This window comes from Gopherus flavomarginatus, chromosome 2 (genome assembly GCF_025201925.1).
Source record: "Gopherus flavomarginatus isolate rGopFla2 chromosome 2, rGopFla2.mat.asm, whole genome shotgun sequence".
Classification (NCBI taxonomy): Eukaryota; Metazoa; Chordata; order Testudines; family Testudinidae; genus Gopherus; species Gopherus flavomarginatus.
The window spans coordinates 207,012,966-207,033,670 of record NC_066618.1 but is presented as its reverse complement, the minus strand read 5'-3'; the positions used below and the strand labels follow the sequence as shown (position 1 = coordinate 207,033,670).

The 20,705-nt window shown below is 42.7% G+C and overlaps 1 protein-coding gene across 3 annotated transcripts in view; it reads right to left on the bottom strand.

The window, feature by feature from the left end:
- The window catches only part of SPIRE1 (spire type actin nucleation factor 1), a 186,884-nt gene that overhangs the window by 8,298 nt on the left and 157,881 nt on the right, over nucleotides 1-20,705 (bottom strand). For all 3 annotated transcript variants that reach the window (XM_050938809.1, XM_050938810.1, XM_050938811.1), the window contains 6 exons: nucleotides 18,502-18,592; nucleotides 15,474-15,616; nucleotides 8,934-9,071; nucleotides 6,452-6,522; nucleotides 5,932-5,959; nucleotides 5,703-5,839 (listed from right to left, as the gene is read on the bottom strand). In XM_050938809.1, coding sequence (XP_050794766.1) covers nucleotides 5,703-5,839; nucleotides 5,932-5,959; nucleotides 6,452-6,522; nucleotides 8,934-9,071; nucleotides 15,474-15,616; nucleotides 18,502-18,592 — 608 coding nt within the window. The remainder of the gene's footprint in view (nucleotides 1-5,702; nucleotides 5,840-5,931; nucleotides 5,960-6,451; nucleotides 6,523-8,933; nucleotides 9,072-15,473; nucleotides 15,617-18,501; nucleotides 18,593-20,705) is intronic.

Here is a 20,705-nt window from a genome sequence, read left to right as displayed (position 1 = left end):
AGTCTTGCTGTCCCCCACTTAACGAGGGTGCAAAAAAGCAGTAAGGAAAGGATGGAGATGGGAAGACACATCAGTAAGATTACATGGTTGTTCAGTGAAGGCTAGTGTAAAGCATGATTTGGCAAAGAGAATTGTATGAATGACTACATGGATGTCTTAATTTGGCTAATTTGCATGTAGACACCCTGGCAGAAGTGGGTCTTAAAGACAGACTTGCACACAGAGAGAGGGGTCCATGGATCTACATCCTGACCTGATTCAAATGTTATTTCTGGGATTAGCTTTAATAGCAGCCTGTGTTCAAAATGCAAAACCAAAAAAGACGGTTACTCACCTTTGTAACTGTTGTTCTTCGAGATGTGTTGCTCATATCCATTCCAATTAGGTGTGCGCGTGCCGCGTGCACGCTTGTCGGAAGATTTTTACGCTAGCAACACTCGGTGGGTCGGCTGGGCACCTCCTGGAGTGGCGCCGCTATGGCGCTGGATATATACCCCTGCCGACCCAACGGCCCTTCAGTTCCTTCTTGGTGGCTACTCCGACAGAGAGGAAGGAGGGTGGGTTTGGAATGGAGATGAGCAACACATCTCGAAGAACAACAGTTACAAAGGTGAGTAACCGTCTTTTCTTCTTCGAGTGCTTGTTCATATCGATTCCAATTAGGTGATTCCCAAGCCTTACCTAGGCGGTGGGGTCGGAGTGAGATGTTGCAGAATGCAAAAGTGCTGAGCCAAAGGCTGCATCATCTCTGGACTGTTGAACCAGAGCATAATGGGAGGCAAAGGTGTGGACCGAGGGCCAGGTAGCTGCGCGATATATCTCCTGGATGGGTACGTGGCCAGGAAGGCAGCAGATGAAGCCTGAGCTCTGGTAGAATGAGTGGTGAAGTGGCTCGAGGGAACATGAGCCAAGTCATAACACGTATGGATGCATGCCGTCACCCAAGATGAGATCCTCTGGGAGGAGACAGGTAGGCCCTTCGTTCGGTCTGCCACTGCGACGAAGAGTTGGGGCGTTTTACAAAAGGCTTTTGTGCACTCCATATAAAATGTGAGCGCTCTACAGACGTCTAGGGAGTGCAATTGTTGCTCCCTTCGTGATGAATGTGGCTTCGGGAAGAAGACCGGAAGGAAGATGTCCTGGTTTACATGAAAGGCTGAAACCACTTTAGGAAGGAACGCTGGGTGTGGTCGCAACTGCACCTTGTCCTTGTGAAACACAGTATACAGTGGGTCCACCGTGAGAGCCCGAAGCTCGGAGACTCGTCTGGCCAATGTAATGGCTATGAGGAAAGCTGTCTTCCAGGACAGGTATAGTAGCGAGCAGGTTGCTAACGGCTCGAATGGGGCAGACATGAGTCTGGTTAGAACCAGGTTGAGGTCCCACGTTGGGGCGGGGCGTTGCACTTGGGGGTATAGGCACTCCAAGCCTTTGAGGAACCTAGAAACCATAGGGTGCGAGAACACGGAGCGGCCACTCTCCCCTGGGTGGAAGGTAGAGATGGCCACCTAGTGCACCCTCAATGATGATATCGCTAGGCCCTGCTGTTTGAGGTACAAGAGGTAGTCCAAGATGGTGGGGATCGAGGCCTCAGTGGGAGTGACATTCTGCGTTTCACACCAGCAGGAGAAACACTTCCACTTGGCCAGATACGTTGACCAAGTGGAAGGTTTCCTGCTATCCAGGAGTACCTGTTGTACTGAGGCAGAGCAATGTAACTCGGACTGGTTTAACCACGCAGCAGCCATGTTGTGAGGTGAAGGGACTGCAGGTCTGGGCGGCTAAGTCTGCTGGGGCCCTGAGTTATGAGGTCTGGGCGAAGAGGCAGGGTAATTGGGTTGGCTATCGACAGGTCGAGCAGCATGGTGTACCAGTGCTGCCTGGGCTATGCTGGAGCGATCATGATCAAGTGAGCTCTGTCCCTGCAGAGCTTTATCAGGAACCTATGAACCAGTGGGAATGGTGGAAAGGCATAAAGCAGTTGGCTCGTCCACGGCATCAGGAAAGCGTCCGAGATCGAGCCCGGGGAGAGGCCTTGGAAGGAGCAGAACATCTCGCATTTCCTGTTTTCGCGGGAAGCAAAGAGGTCTATACGGGGAGAGCCCCACTTCCAGAAAACAGAATGAATAATGTCCGGACGAATCGACCACTCGTGAGACAGGAAGGATCTGCTGAGTCGATCCGCCAGAGTGTTCCGAACGCCTGGGAGAATAGACGCTACCAGGTCTATCGAGTGGGCTATACAGAAGTCCCAAAGCTGGATGGCTTCCTGACAAAGGGGGGAGGACCGTGCCCCTCCCTGCTTGTTTATGTAATACATGGCCGTTGTGTTGTCTGTGAACACTGAGACACAGCGGCCTTGTAAGTGCTGTTGAAATGCCTGGCATGCAAGGCGGACTGCTCTCAGCTCTCGGACATTGACGTACAAGGCCAGCTCCTGAGATAACCAAAGGCCTTGAGTGCGAAGATGTCTAAGGTGGGCACCCCAGCCGAGAGATGAGGCGTCCGTCGTCAGGGCCATGGAAGTCTGGGGTGGGTGGAACGGCATCCCTGCACACACCAGGTAGGGTGTCAGCCACCAGTCGAGGGAGCCTAGGATACTCGGGGGAATGGTGACTATCATGTCTATGGCATCTCTGCCCGGGTGGGATACCAAGTTGAGCCAAGATTGGACGGCACAGAGGCGTAGCCTGGCGTGTTTGGTCACGAATGTGCAGGCAGCCCTGTGACCCAACAGACCAAGACAAGTGCGAGCCGAAGTCGTCGGGAAGTTTTGTAGGCTTTGGATAATTGTTACCATTTCCTGAAACTGAGTCGGTGGTAAGCACGCTCTGGCGAGATTGGAGTCCAGGATGGCCCCAATGAAGTCTATCCTCTGTGTGGGAACCAGAGTGGATTTGTCTGTATTGATCATCGGGCCTAGACATATGAATAGGTCCTCGATGATGCCTACATGATGGGTGACTTGTGTCTTGGAGGTCCCTCTGATGAGCCAATCGTCGAGATATGGAAAGACGTGTATCCGGCGGCAGCGGAGGGAGGCGGCGACTGCAGCCATGCACTTTGTGAATACTCTCGGTGCTGCAGAGAGGCCAAACGGTAGGACCGTAAACTGGAAATGCTGACGGTCGGCTACAAATCGGAGGTACCGCCTGTGTGGAGGATAAATGGCGATGTGAAAATACGCGTCCTTCATATCGAGGGCAGCATACCAGTCTCCAGGATCCTATGATAGTCCCCAGGGATACCATGCAGAACTTCAACTTTATCATGAACTTGTTGAGTTCTCGCAGGTCTAGGATAGGTCTGAGACCTCCCTTCGCCTTGGGGATTAGGAAATAGCGGGAGTAGAACCCCTTCCCCCTTTTGTCTTCTGGTACTTCCTCTATGGCTCCCATGGTAAGGAGCATGCGCACCTCCTGTAAGAGGAATTGCTCGTGAGAGGGGTCCCTGAAGAGGGACGAGGGTGGGGGGCGGAAGGGAGGGGGCAAAATAAACTAGAGGTGGTACCCAAGTTCCACTGTGCGTAGGACCCAACAATCTGAAGTTAGCTGGGACCACGCAGGGAGGAAAAAGGAGAGGCGGTTGGAAAAGGGAGGTAAAGGATCCTGGAAAAGAACTGGTATGCTGTCCTCGGGCGCACCTTCAAAAGTTTGGCTTTGGCGCCGTAGGTGGTTTGGAGGAACCTTGATTCTGGCCCCCTTGGGGTCCAGACCGCCGTCTAAGATTGCCTCGGCTGCGTCCTCTGCCGAAGTCCTGTCTCGGTCTAGGCAGGGGATAAGGGCGGTGAGGCTGGGGACGTGGAGGGAATTGTGAGCTCAACCACGGCGTGCGCTGGGGAGCTTTCAGGCTCCGGACTCGACGGCCCTTGCGGGACCGAAATCGACGGTGCCGAAGCTGTCGGAGCCGCGGCAGGTGTCGGTGCCGGGCAGTCCGACTTAGGTGGGTGCTCCAATTGCGGTGCGGGTGGCATGGAAGCCGCAGGAGTCTTATGCTTCTTAACCTGCGGAGAGAGGGAATGGTGCCGAGCAGACAACGGTGCTGGCCACAGTCGGTGCCGGTGACAGTCGGTGCCGAGGGGCCTTAGCAGTACCGGCTCGACCTGGTGCCGAGGAGACGCTTCTGCTTGATACAGACTGTCCAGCGCTCGATGCCGAGGGTGGAGGAGTAAGAGTTGCCTCCATCAGGAGCTGTTTCTGACGAAAGTCCCACTCCTTCTTCGTCCTGGGCTTAAAGGCCTTACAGATCCGGCACTTATCCGAGAGGTGGGATTCCCCGAGGCACTTAAAGCAAGCGTTGTGGGGATCTCCCGTTGGCATCGGCCTGTGGCAGGTCGAGCACGGTTTGAAGCCCGGTGAACCGGGCCCGAGGCCCGGTACTGGGGGTGGGGAAAGGGCTAATCCCCGAACCCCTGTCAACTAAATACACTAACTATAACAAAGAATGAATAAAACTAATTATAACTATAGAATTTACAACTATATATATGAGAATTAATAAAAGAACTACGAGTAGCTAGGGAGGTGGAAATCAGCTAAGCTGCGCTCCACTGTTCCAATGACTGACACAGGCAGTAAGAAGGAACTGAAGGGCCGTTGGGTCGGCAGGGGTATACATCCAGCACCATAGTCGCGCCACTCTAGGGAGTGCCCAGCCGACCCACCGAGTGTTGCTATGCTAAAAATCTTCCGACGAGCGTGCATGCGGTGTGTGCGCACACCTAATTGGAATCGATATGAGCAAGCACTCAAAGAAGAAGATAATTTATTGCCAACGCCAAAATGAAACAAACCTATGACTAGAGAGTAGAAAGAGTCTGACATGTGTACAGGGGTGAAAGTTACTTAAAGGACTTACCAGTACGCCGGAATCCTGAGCAGGGGGCGTGGCCTCAACTAGATGAGGTCGGGCCTTTAAATCTGCAGGTCCTTTAAATCATCCCCAGAGCTACCAGCTGCAGAGGTGGCTGGAGCCCCGGGGCTTAGGGGCGAATTAAAGGGCCCAGGGCTCTGGCCACTGTTACTGCAGCGGCGCGCCGGGTCCTTTAAATCGCCAATGAAGCCCTGCCACTGTTACTCCAGGGCTCCGGCAGCAGGGCTCAGGAGGTGATTTAAAGGGCCCTGGGCCCTTTAAATCACCAGCCTGGGGAAGCTGGTCCGGTCCGACGTACTGGCTCTTGCCGGTAGACCATACTGACTTACTGTCACCTCTGCATGTGTAAGTCATTGTCTAATAAGGGAGAATTTCCCTATTCAGTAACCAAGAACAGACAGATTTTTCTTCTAAGGATCCATCTACACCAGAAAAAAAACGTGAGAATGGTTATCAGCTGTACTGATATTACTATCATTATCAGCTATAGTATAGGCAGAGGACAGAGCACATTTTAAATACTATGTCAGCAAGTCTTATACAAGTAAATATAATTTATATTTACTAAGTAGTGAATGAAAAGTAATCAGGATGGGTTTTGTTCCACTAGAAATGTAAGGAAAACCTTCAATCTTTATCCAATTAAAAATGAAATTGGTAAGGAAAGACATTTATCTCTGGGTCTCTAAAAAGATATGACAAACGTTGGAAAATTAAACTACAAAAACAGAGCCTAGTAGATTATGTCTCATTAGCAACTAAGAGACTGAGAAGAAGATCTTATGAAGAGCTGCGACCAGCAGCACAGCTGAAGTAGGAATGTCTCTTACCTAGGCATGCTCCTAAGTGGCTGGTGGTGACTGGTGGAGGGTTTTTCTGGTCTCATAAAACTGTCTCCTCTCTGCAAAGCAGAAGGTCCCAGAGAGAAGATAGGAAGGGTGGAGTATGGCTTTGATGGCAACCGCATCTGTTACAAGAGCAGGAGAATGACAGTATGAAGTATCGTTACCAAAGAGATAGCCTTTCTGAAAGGAACAAACAGTAGGTTCCTGAACTTACCTTTCTGCAACACTGTGAACATACAGGCCTGTGTAGAAAAGTAAAAGTCTGAATCATTCAGTGGAAAGAAATGTTATTTAAGTAAGACTGTGGGGTGCATAGGGTTCCATATTTACTGCCTTACTGACTATCACCTTAAAGTTTGCTCAGTTTACAAGTAAACATTTTTTCCCCAACAGCCAGTACTACCAACTCAAATGGAATCTGAAATTCTTTGTGCTTTCAAGTTCACGTCACCCCCCAGTAATGAGGATTCTGTAGAATCTCTCTCATTGCCTCATACCCATATGGGCTCTGCTGGGCTAACAGAGGAGCACTGTTACTGTTTTACTCTAAAACCTGAGCCGCTCTGAACCTGAATATATTAAGAGAGCAGATATGTTGAATAAGGAAGAGCCATCTTTACAGTCATTTTTCTGACCATAACTACATTTCAAAACCAAAACCCAATAACACTGTGAATTAAAATAGAAACCAGTGAGGTATGAATCCAAGTATTTCACTCTGAGCAAAAACTCACCTCTTACAAAACTGACAGGTGTAGGACCAGGTGAAGAAAGAAAACCTCCTTGTTCGACAACAGAAGCAGAGCTGAAGAAATTGAAAACAGAAGAGACTGCAACATTAGCAGTACAGTCCTGGAAATCAAATTGCATGCTTCTAACTTGGCCTTCTGTGAAGATGTACAGACTGAAGTTGGGACAGATTTATTTGATGAGTTTAATGTGCAGGAGCCCAGGGGAGGAAAAGGAGACACTGTAATTTTTTTTTAGTGATCTGTAATCTATGGAAGAAAAATACACTGGCAGATGGGTGCTCTGATATTAAATCCCCCTGGGTCACATGATGCAGGATTTCCCAGAAGCTTTTAATTCCTTTTAGCTTGTTACTCATGAGCCTCTGAATGTCATGCCTAAGGCTCAGAAAAAAACGCAAGAGTGTGAGATTAATGCATCCTGCTTATCTTTGGAGGACAATGGAGCCTTACAATAATCCCACTTGCTTTAAAACTCGGAACATACAATTCAGCCAGGCAAAGGGGGCAAAAATTCCTCATCCACTTTATTCTAAATGAATTAGAAGAAATTGTTGACATATCTCATTGTCTCTTTCATATATAAGGGCCTTGGATCTAAACTCTTTATACAGGGAAAGTTTCTGTGACAGACTGGGGGCTCTGGGTCAAGTTGTGAACCCTGTCTTGTTTTGTGGGTACCACTTCGTTTCCAGAGCTCCACTTTATACTGTAATCTTCATGTTGGAGTGCAACCTTCATGTTGCATTGCAATCTCCAGTGTGGATTAGAGAACCCATTTTGTAGTGGGGGCTTCAGACCTAGTATAATGACTATATCTGATAAGTTGGCACAGAGCAATCCAAAGCCAGCAGTGCTGTTTCTTTCTACTGCCAGCCCAACCATAAGAACAAAGATTATCTGCATAGAAGCCGAGACATGGTGGGGGTGGGATGCGGGAAAGGGACAGGACCTAACCATAGGGGTTATTTAAGTGGGAATACTCTATGTGAAGGTACTGCTACACAGGGCTGGCTCCAGGCACCAGCCCAGCAAGCAGCTGCTTGGGGCGGCCAACGGTGAGGGGCGGCACATCCGGATCTTCGGTGGCAATTGGGCAGTGGGTCCTTCACTCCCTCTCAGAGCGAAGGACCAGCCGCCGAATTGCCAGTAGAGCTGCAGAGCATGATTGCAGCTTTTTTTTTTTCTCTTTTTGCTGCTTGGGGTGGCAAAAACCCTGGAGCTGGCCCTGTTGCTACATGCCAGGAGAACACATTAAGGACAGAGAAGGCAGGACCAGCTGCTTGGCCTAGGGATGCTGACCAAACCCTGTATTCACAGGAAGGGTGAGATCAGACTGGGGGCTGTATTCAGGATTTTGTTTTTTCAAACATCTGTAAGTCGCTCATGTGCTTTGTTAAGAGTAAAGTGTATTGTTAAGAGTAAAGAGTAAAGAAATTCCTTTGCTAAGTCTGTGTTCCTTGTTTGCCTGCCATGTTGTCCCTCAAGGGGCAAATCAGGAAGCTCAAAGAACCCAGAGAGAGGTGGAACATATGTAACAATTTGGAACTTGGTAAGGCTGTGTCACTGGTTCTAGGATCCAAATGGGGTCCCAATTCCCAAGAAGGGTAGCAGATATAGGGTCTGCACTTGGGAGCATGCTTGAGAAACCCAGGGCTAGGAACAGTGATCAGACACTATCCAGACCCAAAACACTTAGAAGCATGTGGGAGTCAGCAGCAGGGTCCACTCACAACAGACTGGTGTCCATTCAGAGAAGGGAACTGGACTTCGTTGTGACAGCTTCCACTGATTTCAATGGGAGTTAAAAAAAAAAAAGATATTTTATATTGTAAAACTTTTATTATATCCTATTTCACCTGTAGCTCTGGTCTCTCCAGAAAAAAATATGAAGTAGCATGGCTCTGTGTGTGTGTGTGTGTGTGTCTAGTGGCGCAGGCCGAGCAGCCGCTTCCAGCAGCTCCCATTGGCCTGAACCAACGAACCACGGCCACTGGGAGCTGCGATCGGCCAAACGTGCGGACGCAGCAGGTACAGAAACCAGCCCGGCCCACCAGGGGCCTTCCCTGCACAAGTGGCGGAACAAGTTTGGGAACCACAGGTCTAGGGGAGTGATGAGGGAAGGCTGTTTTAGTAAACTTAAGCTAAAAAAAAGTGAGAGACAGCGTGCAACAACTACTGTAAATGCTACTGCATCTTTATGGAGGGTCAAACACAATTGTGATATTCCAATACTAATTTTTGACGTTTCCATATATAAACCAAGGAAACTGGCCCATCTGTTACTTCATGTAGGGAAAGTTTAGTTTAGTTTCTCCAATATAAATTGAAAGTCAGACTGGTCAATTACTAATGAAAATCTGGCACCTGAATTCTGGTCCCAACTCCTATTCTTTCACTGACTGGAATCTGTGTGATTCACCTCCCTCCCTAACAGCTCTCAGTGGATCAGCTGAAACAAGCATACCTTTCCTTTTTTGAGGGCAGTGTAGATATCTTTATATTGCTGGTACTTTTCCAGCTCTGCTTTCACCAGCACCTGACGAATGTGCATGACTTCCTCCACTGTCAGAGCCAGACATTCCACTGGGTAACAAAATTCCTCCTGAAAGCCAAAAATCTACATTACTATGTAACCCATCATCTTTTCAAGATTTCTGCCCAGAAAGCCAGCCACCTAGTTAGTAACTTCAAAGAAAAGATTTCACAACCCAAAAACGGAATAGCACTGGCTGATCCATGGGCATCACAAGTTTCATACCAACTAAGAGACTGATTACGTGCAATTTTTTCTATGAGCACTTATATCATCTGACACCTGTTTCCATTGATTTGATTTATTATGAATATTTGTTTTAGCCAATTACAATTCAATTTTATAATCTGAAAGGACACAAGATGATTTGATACAGATATTTCTTGGCACTGTTCCTTTGATAGTATGTTTCTTAAAGACGAGCAGCTTCTCTGAGACTTTGTGGTGCCCAGAGTAGCTGAAGAAAGCAGTTAGTAGCCACCTCCAAAAGAATTTTTATTCAATAATACCACACACTGGTAATCATGATTATAATTAGAGCCTGTGAACAAAATCTAGACTAAAACTATAGAAAATGTGTTATATGCAGTTAATACACACAGCCTTCCTTCCCTCCAAGATGATAACACTGTCAATTTAAACTTTATTAAAATAATCTTAAAATATAAAGTTTGAGCAAAACAGTTAATCCATTGTTGTGTTCTTACTAGCAAGGAATTACACCCAGGCCACTAATGATGGAACTACTGCCCATCTGTGAAATGTCCATACACTCTGTGGTAGTGCATTTAAGAGAATAACAATCCTGAGCATATAGCCTCTAACTTCAGTACCACACAATAAAAAGCCTTGCTCCCATTTGTAATCCAGTCCTGAGGTTGACTGCATGGTTCTAACAGAAAGACAGAACTGCTCTGGGAATTCCCATCACTTTTTGCTTAGTGCACCTGTTCACTTAGCCCAGAGGGGCTATGGTGCCGAAGTGACACAGAAATTTAATGTTCTCTGAATAAATATAGGAAATCTCCTCTGTACACACAAAGAAACTGATGACAGCACTCTACAGATAGCTTGGGAATCTAATTTATGAATCAGAGTGCTCAATTTAGATAGATGGTCTTAAAATTCTGTTCTGACTTTCAGTTAGAGAGAAAATATTTTGATCTCTGTTGCAGACCTGGCAAACATTAGCATTTAGGAACCATTATATTTTAAAGAACTGTTGTCTTATCTACCTAGAAAAGGAACATAAAAGAAAATTCACCCTGTTTAAGGTACCCACAAAAAGCTAAACTGAGTTATTTTGGTTTTCGTAGACAAGTCAAATCTCTGGGGTATGTTCTTACTGGTGACACTTAGTTTTCTGGAAAAACCAAACTCTATCAAACCCAAATGTGATTTCTTCTAAGAGGTGTAAAACTCCATGAACATACAAAATACATCATTTCATTAGCAGCAAACTTCCATGTAACCAGCAGCTAGCTGTCAGTATTGTATTTTAGATCCTTATGATGACAGCACTATTAGATATCAAAATGCTTTGGGAGGGATGGAGAGGAAGAATAATGGGTGAGAGAATGTGGGGCAGGCGATGCCAATTTTCTACAGAATGGGATGTCAGGATGGTGTTTGTGGCAAGTGAGATTTACTGAATGCTTTTGATCAATCACAGTTTTCAGTTTTTTAGAAAATTATTTCCTCACAGGAGGGATATTTTTCCTTTAATATAATCAAGTATCATATTTAATTCTTCCCTTAGACAACAAATTTTTCATTATGATGAATATTTAAACACTAATTTGTTGCATATTTAATGACATGCTAGATACACGTTTCACCTTTTAAAGTTTAGCCTCGTTAATATGTTTCTTTAATCTCTTAAGATGCTTTATCAATAAAAATTTGTTTCTCTAGAACTAGTACTTCAGGTGTTTACTAGGTAGCAGAAAAATGATGTGGATCTGTTCTTGCAACCATCAAAATTAATTTTCATTAAAACTTGTGTGAATAGCCTACAGGCAAAAGGGGGAACATGGAAAATGTTCACTTGTTTAAATGCTAATATTTTAATTTCAGCAATTACACAAGGACAACAAAGCTTTAATGCAACAGTAAACAAAAGTTAAATGATATACTGATTTCTGAAGAATGTTTAATTTTTTTTCCTTCTCAGAATAAAAACAAGTACATGCCAAATCTTTAATTTCAACTTTAGCTCAGTCTTTAAATTAAGCTAATCAAATTACACTAACCACTGACTAAAGTTTACAAAAACAGGAACATTTCAGAGTTTTAGCTTTAACTCCTATCCATAATCCTTGTCCATGTCATAGGGGCTGCATATGGTAGTGTGCGTAATGTCCTAAGTCCTCTGCAATACCTACACTCAGCGGAGTGTGGTAAGGACAGAACCTGGCTTCTGAATTTCTTTGTTTTTCTGGATTTGAATCCAATCATCAATTAATATTAAAGACAGTTTAGTGTGGTTATTTTTAAATGGAAAAAATAAGCCATGTTAAAAGATACTATTCTGTACTTAAAAAGTTAATGAACTTGTAAAGAATTTGCTTAATATTTTGACTATGCAGTCACAGCATAACAAGGGCTCAATCAGAGCTATTACAGTGTAAGTGTGGTGAATTTATATCAAGAATAACATGTAGTCTGAATTACATATCCATAATATGAAATAAGTGTTTTTTAGATTATTTTCAATATATCCTCACCTAAGAGCTCTTGCTGATTATGCATAAACAGTACATGTTTCATATGAATGTATTTATTATACCCAATGTGTTGTAAAACTTTGCATTACAAGTTATTACCACGCATTCAAAGTGTCACAGCAAGAAAGTACTGTATATGCAAGTGCTGGGTGAAATACAAAAGTTATGCAATTCAGATTAAGTTAGGTACTCTAAAGTCTATGCCTAACTAGTCTGGAGTACTCAGTTAGTATCTCTAGACTACAGATAGTCTTGCAATATTTTCTGGTTGGGACCAGAAATGGGAGGGGAAAAACCCCATCAGATTTCAGAACCTTAAAAATTTTTGGTCCCCGTTCAGTTCCAAAAATGGTTTGGGGGAATTATTTTCTTCTCAACTGGTTGACCTAACCTGGTGCAAGCCAACTACTGATCATGCTGAATACTTCTGATACTTAAGTGCATCAAAGACTAAAATCATTGTTAGGGTTTTAAGTAATATTTTGCTTAGAAATGCCATTCTATTCCATGATATTGTATGTCCTGTTAAAGCAACAAGCAGATTAATCTTTTCAACACAATCCAAGGATCACAGTGGTTTTGCTTGTGAAGGTCAGTGGATCTTCATGTGCTGTACATTTAAGATTTGGAAAACGTGTCCCACTGATAATATTATGATGTTGCATTTTTAGTTTGCTGTCCTTTCACAATTGATTTCTTTTTGCCATGAGGTGATTGAAGGATCTAAGCACACACAAGTGTTCTACAAACACTGAAATCAATCTCAGTCAGGAGTAGTGTGCCAGCCTAAGCTGTTAATTCTTGCCACATCTTAGGAAAAGCTCCCGCTAGAAGGCATGTGCTTGTAAAGATAGTTTCCAAAGCCAGCATAAAGAGGCAAACCTTTGGGGGTTTCCACCTGCTGGTAAAAGCTCTGTCACACAGATAATACATAGCCCTTGCCACTCCAACCAGGGCTTCTTCAAAGGGATGAGAGCTGAACAGAGAAGCTGTTTGTATGGTTGAGAAAAATGGTCTGAAAGTTGTCCTTGGAAGAAAACTGGTTATCCTAGGAACCTGAACAATAGATAGGAAGCAGAATAGGTAACGCTAAACATGAATGAAATAGTTAGTAGGGATTCTGGATCATGAAAATAAGAAAAATTATGAAGGCTTTCACATGTACACCACAGTACACTGACTGTATCTTACCGATTAGGTACCAAGTTGGGTGACTTTGGTAGGTACACCACAAGGCCAACCCTGGGAAAATGGTGAACTCTCCAGCTGCAGTTTCTGCAACTTCTCATGTACCACTGATATGCTGACATGAAAAAGGGCTATGTTTGGAATTTTTCCAAGTTTGTTTCTCCTCACTCCTCTTACTTTAGCACTAATTGGTATGCTGAGATGTCTGTTCACAAAATCCAAGTTAGTATGCAAAACAGACCAGTTGCCTGCTAATCCTGCTCAGAAACTGTAGCAATGGCCTTTCTTCTTTGGCACTGATGGCTATTTAATGACAAGGTCTTTCACCTTGAAGGGAAATTGCTGTCACTGGAGCAGATAAGAATTTGAAACTCCATCAATCCTGGAGGAAAGGATGAAGAAGTGTGCAGTCAAATGAAAAGTAAAGCATTTTTTGCACTTATCTAGAGGCTTCCACTCAAGGAACTGCAGTATCACAAATGCAGTGTCTGGTTTAGAAAATAAGAGATGCCAGCTTGTATGAGTGATGAAGAATTCCATGTCAGGGTGCAGGAGCTGGTTAGGTCACTGTTAGACTAATAGTGAAAACCTTGCATTGAATTAAAACAAAAAGATCAAGTGATTTATCAGTTACCCACCTCCAGAGGGCACTATTGCAAAGATTAAAAAATATATTTAACAGCTGCACATAAAACAGACTGAATTAAAAGAACATCGTTTCAACATCAATTTTCTTCCTTTTCACTTCATACACAAAAGCATGTTGAACAAGTTGGGTGAGGAATTACAGAGTGTTCTTTGGAGTACATAAACTGTCCCAACATGATCTGAAACACTCATTTATGTGACCCTGCAGGACTCCAATAGATGTTTCCTTACTGCTTTTGCTTGAAGTTTCTGCTGCTTATTTTTGTTGTTGTTTCATTTTGGTAGGCCAATTAGAATTTTTCTCTTTTGGTTTTATTATTATACACACACACCACTTGACAGTTACCAAATACCAATGAATAGCTTATACAGAAGGAAAGATATATTTATGATCATTTGAAATAAATCATGTGAAAAACTTAATCAAGCTACTTAAAACAATGAACTCATATTTAGGCTTTTTTAAGTCACAAGGTTCTCCAAGTTTGCGCTGGATCGATCTCAGAAAGTTGGCTGGATCAATATCACGATGTAATTTGTTTAGAAATACTGAAAGTATAAAACAGCAAACACCTCAAAAAGATACACAGAGCTTCTTTCTTTTGCATATTTCTATCTGTGAATACTTACGTGAAAACAAATCTTGTGGTCCCACATACAACGACTGCTGCACATTGTGGTAATGAAATTCTTTTTACATTGGTCACACCCTCATCCATGAACTCTCCTCTTAAGTGTTACAGGTTCCAAAAGTTACACTCCAAACAAACTCTTGGAGAAAAAATTCTAGTTGTGCTACACTCTGCAGGATTCATTACTGTTCCTTGAAAAATGAGCTAAGACTACTGAATGCCATTCACTCATGACCACAAGCTGTATTCAAGTTAGAAGCATGTGATATAAAGTTAATTTTTTTTCTTGTGGAGAAGTGGGGAAAATATCCTTTGTATCCCTGAAGACTATTGTGTTATTACACTTCAACCTCATCACGCTGAAGGACTTGCCCCACAGCCACCATCTCTTTGGCCAAAGAAAAATAAATAGTACTTCAAAGCCCATCAGTGTCACTTTGTCAAGTGGAGGACTGGTGAGTATTCCTTCCATTGAAGGCTCCTATCAATCTCTCTACACTACCTTAAAGGGACACTTGGAGTCCCTGCTGCTAGAGAAAACAAGAGACCAGGAATTGAACCCAGGTTTCTCACATTAAGTTGCAAAGTACGCTGTGCCAGCACAAAAGAGCCAACATTCTGTCCCCTTTGCCACTTAGGCGCTGTTGGAAAACAGTTCTCAGTTAAAGCTAATTGATCAAATGTACTGTACTTTCTTTTCAAGGAGCAAAACAAGTTTATGCCTCAGTGAACTCAACAATGCAATGCGGTCACACCAAGAGTTGGACTCTTCAAAGATTTTTCTCTCACATTATGACTTTAACCAAACTAGCTCTTTGCGAGGGAGGAAGAGAAAGCCATCCATTCCTTTAGCTGTGAATTAAAATATTCCAATAACAAAGAGAAAATAGATTAGCTGCGTTTCCATTTGAAAGGATGCAACTCCTAATTTGTTATTTAGAAGCTATATTATTTTCTGAAACAGGCTGAAATAAAAACTAGAGATGGGTCCAAGCCACCAAGTTCAGATCAGGAGCCATACTCTTCCAAAGTTCTGGGACATCTGAACCTTGGGTTTTGGTTCAGTACAACATCAGAGAGGCAGAAAATTTGATCTTGATCCAAACTCCTCCAAAAATTCAGGACTGGTTTGAATTTGAGATTTTGTTTTACATCTAGCTCTAATCAAAATGTAACTAAGTTTCAATGTTGTTTAAACTCTTAGAAAGCTTCTGTCTTATCACCACTGTGGAATTATTGAACCTCCTCACACTACAGCCAATGCTTATGATACTTACAAGTGATCTGGAGCTCTGTTTTGAAGGTGGTAGGAACTGTCTCACGTTAGTCGGCGTTTCTTTTTCAATGGAGTGTCGTCTCTGCGGTGGTTGACGCCTCTCTGGCTGTGGCGTGGATGACATTGGCAAAAACTTTGGAGGCACTAAAGATTCAACCAGCAGAAGTTAAACAATGTTATTGAATGGTCATTGGACTATCACTGGGAACAGCCACAGTTTTGGTAGAAAATCTATTGTTAATTTCCAAAGTAACACAAGATAGAATATCTTCATATAGTCTTTAAATGGGCCATATTTTCAAAACCAGCCGATGAATGCATTTTTTTGGGAACATGCACAAGGCACCTACAGTTTCACCCCTATAAAAAAAAAACACTTGTGGGCATGCAGTTACACTACTAATGTGCAAATACCAATCTTTGTGCATAATTCAGGTTTCTGAAGATGCAGTTTGCTGGTATTCACTCAAATTCTGCTCTCGTTGAATATAAATTTTAAAATCAAAGGGCACTGAAGGATGCACTCAACCTACTTTGCCGCTGTTTTCATAGAGAGTGCATAAGAAAAAAATGCTAACAATAATACATAAATGATTTCAGAGAAACCTATGTTTTGGAAACATGAAAATATTTAGAGACACTCTCAAATTAAAAATCATGCTAAGGTCAATCTGTTTTAACTAAATATTATTACAGAGTAACATCTAAGACAACCGTAATTGAAAGAGATGACAGATAAAAAAAAGGTCTCTGTTTTTTCATTTGTTTTACTTGGTGCATTGGCAGCACTTTGTTTATTAGAAACACTAGGTATTTTTAATGTATTTACAACCAACTATTCTCAATGGAATTATGTAAAAAGTTCCAGGATACATTTCTATTTGTCTTAAGTTGCATAAAATTTTCTTTTTATAAAATCTACATTTAGAGCCAACTGTGAGTTGACAGTGATCCTATAAGGGGCCGCCCATATGTATCCCACATATACTGAAAAAAAGTCTGATTCAACAGTATTAGAAGATCATCCGTGTTAAGCAACCAATTTTTGTCAATCCCTTGAGAGGTTGATGATGATAGGTTTCATTGTTCATCAGAATAATATTAAAGCTCTAAGGATAATTCAAAGATCTAAAACAACTACTTGATAAAGAACAGCAACTGCAGCATATACTGCTGTACAGCTGAAATGGTTTAAGACAGTTTATGCCTTTGCAATGACTAAACTGTATCTTATTCCTAAAGGAACTGCACAGTATGCATACACTGACTGGGGAGCTTCTATATGTCTCCTCTTTTCCTGTAATAATATGGAAAGGCAAGGCCAAATCCTGCTCTTAGTTATGCCAGTGTAAAGCCAGAATAACTCAGCTGAAGTCTACATTAAGACCAGAGTGAGAACAGCATTTGTCCATTAGTCTCAAAAATGTATTATCTTCAGACAAAGTCTATTTTGACAATACTAAATAAAACTTTAAAATGCATATTCACTTAGTTTTTTCTTTTGCTCATTATTTGCAAAAAATCTACACTACAAAGCAATTTTTTTTTCATTTTATAATTATAAAAAGGAAATGTACTTTCTTTTGTAGTTCGACTAATATCCCCTTTAAAATTAAAAGGAATATAAGAGCTGTTTATACTTGAAATGCTACAGCAGCTGTGCGGCTGTAGCTGTTCAGTGTAGACCCTCACTACTGTGACAAGAATGGCGCTCCTGTTGTCTAGTTAATCTACCTCTCTGTGACACTCTGTATCTCAAAGTAGCACCCTGCAACTCCCATATTCATTATTATGATAGGATGATGATATATTCTTTAGAAAGTATGCCTTGTGAGAAATCATTTTTAAAAATCTTGATCAGTTGAACATTACTATCCTGTTGGATTGTATGTACTATCATTGTATGTAAAGCTATGAAGTTTTGCTATGTGTGTGTTACCGAAATACGTTGTGAGGTTGGCAGAAGCTCACAGTCAATCTTTCAATTGCAACAAAGGATCAGTCAGTGGCTCATCAACATTCATCCAGGAAAGAATCCACTATCCCAGAGACTTCTCAGAGTCAGCACGTATGCAATGGGGAGTGCCTGATCCCCACATCTCAGCAGAGATCTTTCCAGCAAGCTTGAAGAAAATATAAAAGAGGGAAAGTGACATCATCACTTGGCCTCTCTCCCTCCCCAACTCAACACCTGGAATAACGTCTGTAGGACACACTTTGAACTGAGCCAGCCAGGTTGGTGGGACAGAGGGTTCAGCGGTCCCAGAGTCCAGGTTGGATCCTGGGGACCTCGTCACACTCCCCGAAAGGCAGCAGCTAGGTTGACAGAATTCTTCATTCACCTACCACTGTCTACAGTGGGTGTTAGGTTGGCTTAATTACATCATTAAGAGATGTGGATTTTTCATACCCCTGAGCAACGTAGCTGAGTCAACAGAACTTCTGAATGTAGACCTGGCCTCAGTCACAGAACATATGCAGCAACTCTGCATTCTGAACAGGTTTTGTTGTTGTTGTTGTTTTCCTTTTTAAAGGCACATCACAGTATGTATGCTTCTGAATAAATCTTTTTAGTATTTTAAAAAGGAAAGAAGGGTCACAGTACTTTGCTGGCGATCAATTATTCTAGTAAACTAAATGAGTTAATTCCATTGCATTGTCTTAGTGGAGACCTGTTCATATAGCAAATTCAATTCTAGAAAAAGACTATTTTCCCCATTTAACAATATTTTCGTTCATTTAAAATATGTGTATTTGTTTTACTTGGCTTCAGAACTATGCAGCTTTGTAACTTATATCTGTACAGTATCCAATAGGCCTATGCTTTCATGTCAGTCAAGAGGATATTGAATCAATGTTAACCTATTGAGCAGGTCTCTTTTCTAGGGGTGAGCCCTACATACTTATCCACAAACACTGATCCGCTTACTAATTAGCAAAAAATGCTCATGCAAAATTTGTGTCACAGAAAATGCTAGGAGGTGGGAAAACGAAATAACCACTCTGTTCCCTAGACACGGAACACTTACTCTTTCTACCAGAGGTGGTCTCTTGAAAGGAGTCTTCCATTTGGGAAGGAGAGACACTGCTGCTGCTTGCTGATGTGCGCAGAGACTCCTCCTGGAAGTAAGCAAAATTGGAAGAATTAGAATTCTCCAGAGGCAGTCTCTCTGACTCTCAACCACCCACCCAACCCATATCACACCACAGGTACATTCTATCATTAAATCACTAATCTTCCAACAACACACCTGCAAAAAATATTGAAACTAGGCAAGCCTTGTGAAATAGATTTTTCCAAGTTAATCTTTTGCTACAAACTGGAATATACATACATACTTAAAATATTTAATTATATTATTAAAAACAGAAATAGAAGCTAGGTGACTGTTGTAATCTGCCTTTTCCTTAATAATTACTTCTGGCACTGAAGGCCTAGCAGGAATTTACAAGACAAATTAATACAAGTATGTACCTCATATCAGCAAGAAATTAGGATTCAAGATCCTCCGATCTCCAAAGAAATGAGGCGTGACCCTGGTGAACATGTGACCCACTAAAGAGCAATTAATATAATCACTAATCTTCACAACCCTGTTCTCTAATCCTGGTGCACTTCTCCTTCCCTCTGTGTTTAAAGAAACCTCATTCATTACATAAGTATGTTCTCATCATAGCAGACAAGCACTAACAAATTCTGGGAGATGATGGGTGAGTGAATGTGAGTGAAATGGGCTTTGAACAACACTTTTCAGTTAATGGGTGGCTAAAGAGTCGTGCTTCTTTGAATCAATACCATTGTAGACTGTCCACACCTAAAACCTACAACCTAAATTATCTCATACAAACAAGCTGCAGTATATCATTGGAGCGTAACAAAAGAATACTGGGCTGAAGGAATGTTTATGAATACTGTTGAGTTCTGACATAAATGCTTTTAACAAAAGAGGTTTGCAGAGTTACCTCCTATACTCTTGGGGTTTACAAATCAAACCAGAGATTCACTCTGAAAACAAGCAAGCAACTCAGCCTCTCAGTCTCAGAGACTGTGAGGCCTTGTCTACACTACAGGGCAAATTCAACCTAAGCTACACAATTTGAGTTACGTGAATAGCATACCTCAAATTGATGTAGCTTAGATCTACTTACTGTGGGGTCCACACTACGCTCTCCCATCGACTCCCCCTACTCTTCTTGATCCGGTAGAGTACAGGAGTCAAAGGGAGAGTGATCTGCAGTCAATTTAGCAGGTCTTTACTAGACCCGCTAAACAGATTGCTGATGAATTGATTGCACTTGTTGATCCCCCGGTAAGAGTAGACAAGCTTTTAGTGAGGTAGATGATTCTTAAGAAGGAAAATCTCCAGTAACTGAAAAAGTGCTCCGACTGTTTAAGAAAAATCAGGAGAGAAAAGCTGACAGGAACATCACATTAACAACTGGCATCACCAAGGCCAGAAAGTCACAAATTATGATCAGACGATCAGTATGTAACACTGACAGACCCCAGTCGTCAGCAGGCGGGATTGAACCTGGAACTTAGTGCATGAGCCTCTACTGTTAGCTAAGGCTGTAGAGTAGGCTCGTTCATCTCTAAGTGGTCTTGGTGCCACTAGATGGGACAGAACACCATACTCAGAAGTGTGGATTACAAGTACACTATGCTGAATACAAGAAACCCAAGAAAAACCTGTGAGTTTGCTTTTTAAATTCCATGCAGGCAGCTATCTGGTAACACTTACCAGGTCAAAAGGAGGGTTCCAAAAAGCTCTCTTACAGCTGATAAATATAAACTTTGTGAAGAAGAACTGCTGTTCAAAATGCAACACTGAACTTCTAGATTGGTGAAAACAGCTATTGGTGCAGTTAAAAAAACAAAACCAAACAAAACCCTAGGCTATTACAGTCATAGATATTTTTCATTTATTCTTTCATGGACAGAGGAATGAGCAGCTAAAAAGTTAAGATGAAAAGATAAGAAACCTGCTAGTGCCTTTTTCTAATTAAAAAGCTCCATGCTACCCTTAATTTTTCCGAATGGAGGGGAGCCAATGCCTGTGGGGTAGGCTAGATGAGCAGCAGATAGGGGAAGGCTGGCCCTATGGCCAGGGCCAGCTCCAGGCACCAGCATCCCAAGCAGGTGCTTGGGGCGGCAATCTACAACGGGCGGCAGTCCCTGTGTTTTTGCCCCCAAGCAGCGTGCTGAATTGCTGCCGGACGGTGGGGCAGTCTG